Source organism: Rutidosis leptorrhynchoides, chromosome 8, assembly GCF_046630445.1.
Source record: "Rutidosis leptorrhynchoides isolate AG116_Rl617_1_P2 chromosome 8, CSIRO_AGI_Rlap_v1, whole genome shotgun sequence".
NCBI classification, from domain to species: Eukaryota; Viridiplantae; Streptophyta; class Magnoliopsida; order Asterales; family Asteraceae; genus Rutidosis; species Rutidosis leptorrhynchoides.
The window spans coordinates 73,584,692-73,594,435 of record NC_092340.1 but is presented as its reverse complement, the minus strand read 5'-3'; the positions used below and the strand labels follow the sequence as shown (position 1 = coordinate 73,594,435).

General features: G+C 36.5%; 1 protein-coding gene across 1 annotated transcript; it reads right to left on the bottom strand.

Annotated features, from left to right (window-relative positions):
- Positions 1-1,272: 1,272 nt before the first annotated feature.
- On the bottom strand, positions 1,273-5,518 carry LOC139862625 (uncharacterized). Its single transcript, XM_071851242.1, has 9 exons — positions 5,191-5,518; positions 4,845-4,927; positions 3,957-4,089; positions 3,731-3,842; positions 3,549-3,630; positions 3,400-3,459; positions 3,214-3,321; positions 2,594-2,639; positions 1,273-1,702 (listed from the first exon to the last, which is right to left on the bottom strand). The coding sequence occupies exons 2-9, from the start codon at positions 4,914-4,916 to the stop codon at positions 1,503-1,505; spliced, it is 813 nt and encodes a 270-aa protein (XP_071707343.1). The 5' UTR covers positions 4,917-4,927; positions 5,191-5,518; the 3' UTR covers positions 1,273-1,502.
- Between the last annotated feature and the right edge of the window lie 4,226 nt (positions 5,519-9,744).

Below are 9,744 nucleotides of genomic sequence, written 5' to 3'. Positions count from 1 at the left end.
ATACATACATACTCAAAATCACCAAATTGTATCTATGTAATAATAATCACATCTTTGAATCCACGTGTTCATTATTATTAAATATGGCAACTTTTATTTGATTTCATTAAAGACCTTTGAATTCTTTTGTGTTTCTTTCATCGGTTTCGTGTCTTCTTGTTTTGTTAATCTTTATCATATGTTTTTCGTGGTTTTAGTTTGCTTCTTAGTTGTAGTTTAGTTTCAGTTTGGTTTGTCGCGACTCGGCATAGATAGTTCGTTGAATTTGCTTTCTAGGTTAGTTCGTTGAATTTGCTTTCTAGGTACGAGCCGCACCAGTTTCTTCTTTTGTACTTCTTGTTGATTTCGTTTTCTTTTCGAAAACGTTGTCAGTTGTTATAAAAGTTCTCGTTATTTCGACGAAAAAAAAAACAGTGTAGCTCCGCTTCAAGAGCTTATGGAATCCATCATCTTCCCTAGCTAAAAACCTCTTCATTTGATGTATATAGTTAATAGTTAATAGTTAATAGTTAAATCAAACTTGATTATATTAGTGACATAAATAAGAGTGTGGTCAAACCGTCTAACGTTAGGGTTGTGTCTTTAGCACTATTGTTGCATCCCCTACGCAAAGTCCCAACCAATATAGCAATAACTCAGTGGTACCTGATACCATTGAAGCTGGAATCACCATCTGAAAGCTTAGACATAATGATCCAAAGCCCCAATTAGCAAACATATGTATGATTAATCGTCTAAAAAAAATTGACATTCTTGAGTAACAAGCAACGCAAATTTACGTGCTCATTTCCAAGTCGCAGTTAAAAGTTAGCGAAATCAAACCAACTAATAGGGCAACACACGAATCACACAAGCAACACGCAAAATATAAATTTGTGTTTGCAATTTGCAAGTGTAAATTACTCGTCTGTGTGGGGTCATTAGGAACATACTTGAAGCGTGAGTGTGAAACATGATCGTGAAATTGGTTAATACTCATCTAGGTGATTTCAAAATTGTCGTTCTAAAAAAAGAAAAAAAAAAGAAAAAATATATATTCAAATCAAGCAAAAAGGTAAAGCTTAGAAAGAGACTTAAAAATTCTCAATCCCTTGTAATGCCAGCCTGGAAACATTAAGTGTCATCTACAGATCCTTGAGTTTTTATAATCTTTAAACAAGTCATAATGCAATACTTATAAGAGACAAAAATATCTTAAATAAATGAAGATCCAAAAAAGTAAACTGGGATTTTGGACAAATTCATGAACTACATCAATTAATTAAAAGCAGTTGATACAAATTGTTAATTAACAATAGTACAAATAAAATGTCAAAATACTCATTGTCTATACTTATTAAATTAGACAGGTGTTAACAGTGTTTATGCATAACATAGGCCCATATTAAGTAAAAAAGATGGTACCTTTATAATTATACCACTTTGTAACATGCATCAAATTTAATGGGTATGTTCACCGTTTTTTAAGTGGGACTGGGTAATGTTGTTGTTGTTTACCGTTTTTATGCAGCCAGAAAACGCTTCTCTTCCTCTTCGAGTCTTTTTAGCCATCTAAATCCAAGATCGTTTCCTAATTTTGCAGCATTCTCAAACTGTTCTCTTGCCAATTGGATCGGATCAGATTTTGGTTCACGGGATTTTTTCCGTGGGTTCCTACTTGTATGCCCATTGAATTTCTTTAAAGATGTGGGAAGTTCGTAACCTGGTACACCAGATCAAGAACAAAATTATAACATGGAACCAAGTTGTAGACAGAATTCAAGTAGACGACACCAGGGGTGTAAATGAGCCGAGCTACTCAAACTTGACTCGTTAAAAACTCGATTCGAGCGGAGCCTAAACGAGCATGAAACCTGAGCTTTAACATATTTTAAACTCATTTAATAAACAAGCTCAAGCACGAGCTTCATATCTCGAGCTCGAACATGTTTTTCATTTATATACACTATTAACTACGGAGTATTTGTTTTAATAACAAGCACCGCACGCGGGCGAACACACACACATATATACATATATATAAACACATAACAATTCTAGCAATAACTATTATAGATAATAGTTAAAATATTGGAGTAATAGTAAATAGTAAATAAATATTAGAGTATTATACTAAGATAAAGAAAACACACGATATAAATATGTATATGTATACTAATTTATTTTTTTTTATATTAGATAATAATAACAAAAGAATAACACGTAATAAACATGTCGAGCTCGAGCTTAAAAAATTAGGCTCAAACCAAGCCGAGCTTGAGCGTTGTGAATTTTAAACAAGCCGAGCCAAGCCTAGTCGAGCTCAATCCAGCTCGGTTCGTTAACACCCCTAGACGAGACCCACTAATTTGAAAATCTTCTTCCACTGTATGAATGCGACTCAGAAGATGACGACGTTAAATAGCTAATTATCATAATGAACTTGGGTATATTCTGAAATAAATTTGGGACTAAGGTGGCTAACACACAAAGTCAATGCTTCGATGAGAAATACAATGATCAGAAAATAAAACAAATTAAAATTTTGTGATGTGATTAATGGAAACAAAGCAGAAAGTTTTTCTGCAGTTGGATCGAAATTTGAATGGGATACCTCTAATAAGAAGGGATCCACACGCAATTGCTGCCCCAGCATGACCCTGCACATACGTAGAAAGCAAAATGTTCAAGTTAGCTCGAGACAGGAAGTTCAGACGAAAAACCTTGGTAAGTTCGTTCGGTTGTAGAACTCGGAATTATTCGGCAAGTACTTTGGTTTTTGCAACTCGGCGAGTACTCTGTCAAACTCAGCCAACACTCGGGATTATTTGGAAAATCAGTCAAAAGTCAGCCAAAACTCGGAATTACTCAAAAAATTGGTCAAAATCGATCAAAGTCAAACTTGGTCAACATCTGCTACTCCCAGAGTACTACCCGAGTGCCTAGTACTCCCTAAAAAGTCCCGACTGAGACTGAGTACTCTCTAAGTTGTGATTTTTGCAACCTTGTACATGATCTTTAACTTAACTTATTAACGTAAATTTCCTTGCCCACAAAATTCAGATCGTTAAATATATTGGCACTCATGTTTAACAGAAAAGACACTTTTTTCAAACCAAAAAATTGATACTTTCACAACCTAAGAATTGATACAAGTTTTTGAAATTATCAGAATAAGGTGGAATCGCAAAAAGCATGTGTTTCAAATGGAAAAAAAAAAAAATGCATTGCTACCTTATCCGAAGCTCTATAAAAACACCATAATGCTGACGCAATGTCTTTTTTAACGCAGTCGCCTGCCAAATAAACGGCTCCCAGAAGGTACAGCGCATCCGGTTGCAACTAATAAAATGGTAAAATCAATTAAGTTTCAACAACAAACCTGAAATTTGTCGCTGATTGAAGTATTTAGTCGAATACCTGGTCTGCTGCCTTCTCCAAATAATAAAAAGCTTGTTGATCTGTATGAACTCCTTCATTCTATACATCATATTGCACATTTGTTAGTTAAACAAGTGGCCATTAATGAGAATCAAAAAACGCTGTGAACCTTGTCTAGAGATTCAAACCTCAATTCTCAAATTACGACCCAATTCATATTGAGCATCTGCATCGCCCATATCTGCTGCTTCCACCAATAAAGCAGCTCCTCTGTTTCAAAAACAAGTAAAGAACATGTGTTTAATTTAATCATTAAACGAGAAGACAATAGATGAAAAAAATGTTGAAACTTGCGCGATTCGATTCTTACATGGCTTTACATTGTCCGGGAACATGATATTTAAGATGCAGTCTGGATAACCAATATCGAGCATGGGTATTTGTATTATCAACTTCTAGAGCCATTTCGAAATTATCCTTTGCTGTCTAAGGTGGAAATAGTAACCCGATAAGATAATAATTAACAGATAAAGATGTATCAATGCAAGTAACATTTTTTTTTTTTTTATTATTTTTTTTTTAGAGGTGATATGTACTTGCCATAAGGTGAGGAATTAGTCGTTTATCTCTGGGTTCGCAATAGTCAATCACCCTATCGACCTCCTTTAAAGCATTCCAACCTTTTGCAATGTATTCCATCGCCATCTTGTTTCTACTGTGCAATCCTCGCTGTCAAAAGAACCACGGTAAACAACCCTCTCAAAAAATTTAGTTATGAATGTAATCCTTTAAGGCTTCTCCTGTCTCTACAGCTGTCAAAAAAACTAGGGCAAACAACGACACACTTTCAGGCTTTTTGTTTTGGACCGCCACAGTGTTGTAACGGCGGTCGTCTCAGCCGACTAGTCAGTTTGGTGATTAGCCCGTCCTGTTTCGCCCAAAAACGTCTAAGTCGGTCAACGTTAGCAAGTCAGGTCAAACTCAGTCATAGTCAGTTTAAGTCGGGTCTAAGTCAGTCAAAGTCGATCAAAGTAAGGTCAAATTTGATCATTTTTAATACGCCCTAGGCCCTATTTTTTTTTTTTTTTTTTTTTGAACGGCAAGATTGCATCAGTCCGGACCGAAGCCTAGTCATCATTTGCACACACACGCGCGTTCGGGCAGGAAACCCGAACCACACTCAGGGGATCCGACGCCCTAGGCCCTATACATTCATTTTTAATACACCCTACACATATGTTTGATATATTTACATGTAATACATGTATGTATATGTATATTACTAAAAGTCAATGTTAGTCAACGTCCGACTCGACTCGACCCGACTCGACCGAATAGTTGTCACAAAGTCCCGACCAACTCGTCTCCGTCTCGTGATTTTTACAACCTTGGATCGCCCCTTAGAAATTGCTTTACAAAAGTAATCTGGATACCATAGGTTTCCATTTAGTGCTTCCTTGTAAAAAGAGCATTTGTATTAGTACCTGTTGCTTGCATTGGGCAAAGTTAATAAGTTTCTGTGTAGAAGTAGCTCTCGAAACCAAGGACTTCAGCATCTTCTTATAGCCTGCAACGATCAGAACCCTATAATACGCAAAAAAATGTCCAAGTACAGAAGCAAATGTTACAATATCTACATGTGTGTACTAGTTTTGTGTATAGACACTGAATCAAAAAGATAACATTGTTGTTGAATATTCCATCACAACATTACACTTTTGCTAACGAAAGGTTATAATATTATAACAAGTTCCTTAGACGAGCACGGATAACGCGTTCTAACCCTTATAATTAAAAGAAACCAATTGAAAAGAAACGAAAAATGTATACCAATTTGTAGACTGACAATATAAACTTCAAGTAACTCAGTTGTCAATACAGCACTTGCAGATTTGCATTGATCGAAACAAGCCTTTTAACGCCTGTTAACCATGTGAGACAGATAATTCGAATACCAACATAATTCACATAAAACTCAGTTTAATTTCAGTTCAATTTCACTGTTAACCTAACTCAGTATATACAAAGATATATGTGCAAACAAACCTAAAAACCTAAATTTTCAAGTTCCTAGTCAGATAATTAAATTGGAAAGTGAAATTAGGGTTTAATTGATTACCTTGGTTGATGAGAAGAGCAAATATAACCAGCAACGAGGAGAAGATGAATGAAAATGGTGAAAATTGGGGTTATGTGTCGTACATAAATAAAATAAAAAATAAAAATAAAAAGATGGAAATGTAAAACGGATACGGGTTTAAAAATTAAATCAGTAAAATAAGATTTTTGTTTGTTTTGGGGTTTGGACTTTGGCGTATTCTGACGTCTGTGGGCGGGCTTGAAACTTAATTTGCTAAGTATCCAGAATAGGTTTATTAGCCCAATGATTTTCGATGCATAAATGAGCAACAAACATACGACAGACGGGTAATTGCCTCAAATACATTTTTTTTTTTAATTTTTATTCCAAAATACACTTTTTAGAAAAAAAATTGTCTATTTACACCATTAGGTCGACCACCCTTTGGGTCGACTACCCCATAACATGGTCGACCACCACTTTTTCAAGGTGGTCGACCAACTATTTTCAAAGGCTCGGTCGACCACAATACAAGCTTGGTCGACTACATAGTCGACCATCCTTATATTGTGGTCAACCAAGTTTTTGGTCGACCACCCCTAAGTTATTCACTCAGCTCGTGCAAATTCAACACACAATTATGGGTTTGATGGTCTTCGTCTTTTTGTTGGTAATATAAATAAAACCAAAACAATTTCTTTTTAACTTTCCAATTGAATCAGATACCATTTTGAACATGTTTTTAAGCTGTTTTGAACATGCAAAAGGAAGAAGCAGAGTAAGAGTGAGAGCCGACTGCTGAGTGTAGACTTTACAGTTGTTTTAAGAAAAATAACTCCCGAAGAAGAAGCGGAAATAGCTCAATTAAAAGTTCACAATTTAACTCACTAAGCGTGAAAGACGGCTTGTTCCTCACCAGCTTATTGAGACGACCCCAAATTGAAACCGCAAAAGGTAAAGCTAGAGATCATGGAGAAGAAGTTGATGCTATGGCTGCTTGAGATTTTAATCCTAATCCCTTAAAGAATAACATGTTAGGATCTTAAAAGAATTGGTTTCTGTTATGATGTTTTTAATCTAAGTAGGTGAAATTGTAAAAAACAAAATGCTATTATAATCGAAGTGAGTAAGTTATAAGTTTGGTTGGATGATGTTAAAGTTAGTTGTTGAATCTGAATAATAAGTAACCTTGAAACGAAATGTGTTTGGTTTTAGTCAACCATAATACTTATGAGTTTGGTTTTGGTCGACCATAGTAGCTCAATAAAGCACAACTTCATGCAAACATCACACTCTAAAAATGGATTTAGAGGTAGTCGACCAAAAATATGGTCGACCACAATGTAAGGACGGTCGACTATGTAGTCGACCAAGCTTGTATTGTAGTCGACCAGGCCTTTGAAAATAGTTGGTCGACCACCTTGAAAAAGAGGTGGTCGACCATGTTATGAGGTAGTCGACCAAAAACTTGGCCGACCTAATGGTGTAAAAAGACAATTTTTTTTAAAAAAAGTGTATTTTGAACAAAAATATTGAAAAAAATGTATTTTGGCGAATTTCCCCCACATTATCATAACATCATTACAATTATTCAATGCTTGTGGTAAAATCTTCTCGGGTGAGGCTCGAATTGAGTGGGTAACTTCAAGGAAAATATTTTGAAGCTCATAGGGATCGAACCTGGTAAGTCAGGTCATCACCAATACACTAACACCTTAAGTTAAATTATACTCTGTAACTGGTATTATCTTTTTCTGATTGGCTGATCCTCGCTCACGCCACCATTTTCTTCATGTGATACATCAATCACGCCATTATTTTTCTTGACCATCACGTCGGGTTAGTGGCGTGATGGTGACGTTGTGATGTTGATCATGGTCGCATAAATTGCGACTAAAATATGGTAGATTTGAGATATAGTTTATATCCAACGACAGAGGTAGTCAAAAGCATGAATTAGTGGCGGATCTAGAAATGGTAGTTTGTGGTGTCACTCGTTAAAGTTCAATAAAATTTCTACTACATAGCTTATTTCAATTGTGTCACTCAAAAATTTTACATTATCCACTAGAATCACTAGTGTCGCTATTTAAAAACCAAATAAAATTCCAATAGATTGCGTATTTTACTGATAGAACGTGCTACCACTGCCTACCAGTGACTACCATGTAGGTCCGCCCCTGCCTGACCCAAATAATAGGATAGTAAGAGTTGGAATGTTATACGTCTTCACATAACTAAATAATTCCCATTCATCACTCGCACATATAAATTAAGAATGGGATGATAACTACCTAACGTTAAGGACTGGGCAGGACTACAAATAGGACACCCTATTGACCAAACTGTAATTTATTTTTACGAAAGGTGATATGTCTAATAATGTAGGTGCATGATGCCATGGTTGCACCTAATTTATAAGTTAGGTGTTGAAAGAAGACTGAATATTACTAAGACAAAGAGACTACACCGCACTATTACATTGATATATGAAATATATACTCGTAGTATACAACCTTTAAGCTCGTGTCTACACACACGGGGGATATACACACAAGTGTACTTCCTATTGTGCAAGAGTAACCATTAAGACCAAATGTAATGGTAGCAGTGACGTGACAACGTATTTAAGTTTTTAGGGGTGGGCAGCGACGTGACCAATGTGTTTGAATGAAAAGTAGTAAGGAAAGCATTGGGGACGGGTGTTGGGGAAGATTTTGGTTACGTGTCAAATTAGGATGGCAAGTTACAATAAAATAATCAAACACGTCTTAAGAGCTCTCGTTCAATAGTTTTTGTTTCCACTCCTTCCTAATACATTTTACTCCGATTTGTTACCTAACTTCTTTGTTCGTTATCTTCTTCATCGCTCAGCCGGACCATGATGTTCCCATGCTATGTTTAGCGTATCCGATGATGTTTTTAAACTCACCGGTAGTTTATCTATTGTCTTATATTCCTTCCATTTAGAGGGTTTCGGCGGCCAGAGTTTCTTTTGATTTCCAGCAAACCTTGAATTATCGGGAAATCCATTTGCATATCGCTGGTGAATTCCGATCTCTTTTGGGTAATATGTCAGGTTGTTGGTGGTTTTTATTTTGATTTTTGTCGGAGTACGAGGTCAATATTTTAACCGGGCGTAGATATTTTTCTACTGAAATAGGTACTTTTAGTGTGGCACTTTTGACTAGTTCACTGAGCTAGTCGTAATTTGATTTGTCTGCTTGTTTGATTTTGTTACTATATCAAATGCATGGGATTTGTCTGCTTGTTTGATTTTGTGACGATGTCAAGTGTACGATTTATTCGGATCACAAAAGTTTGAAACATCTCTTTAATCAACGGGATTTGAATTATCGTCAACGTAGGTGGATGGACGTGGTAAAAGACTATGATTGTGAGATACTTTATCATCCGGGCAAGGCGAATGTGGTCGCGGATGCGTTAAGTCGAAAGAGTCATCACCCGGCGTTACGATTGGGATTGTTACGTATGATTATTACTAACGATTTTCTTGAAAAACTTGGTGTGATTCAAATAGAGGCTTACGTTCACAACAAGCATGTGGAACGAATAGTGGGTCAATCGGAGTTCATTACTATGGGCTCGCGTGGTTTGTTGTCTTTTCAAGGAAGGGTGTGGGTGCCTAAGATGGGTGATTATCGACAAGTGCTACTTGATGAAGAACATAAGTCAAAGTATTCCATTCATCCGGGCGCGACGAAAATGTACCTTGATTTAAGAAAAGAGTATTGGTGGCCGGGCATGAAACGTGATGTTGTAAAGTATGTCGAGCAATGCGTCACGTGTTTGCAAGTTAAAGCCGAGCACCAAAAGCCGTATGGTAAGTTGCAACCGTTAGAAATCCCGAAGTGGAAATGGGAGCACATTACCATGGATTTCATCACAAAGTTACTTAAAACGGCGAGAACCCAATTTGATTCGATTTGGGTGATAGTTGACCGATTGACAAAAAGTGCTTTGTTTCTTCCCATTCGGGAAGCGATTTCGTCGGAGGCCTTGGCTAAATTGTTTATCAAAGAGGTAGTCGCTCGACATGGGGTTCCTATATATATTATTTCGGATCGAGATACCCGTTTTACATCTCGGTTTTGGGAAAAGTTTCATGACGATATGGGTACACAATTAAAATTGAGCACGGCGTATCATCCTCAAACGGATGGTCAAACCGAACGTACGAATCAAACAATAGAAGATATGTTACGGGCGTGTATTATTGATTTCGGTGGTAGTTGGGATGAGCACTTACCTTTGGTGGAATTCTCGTACAATAATAGTTATCA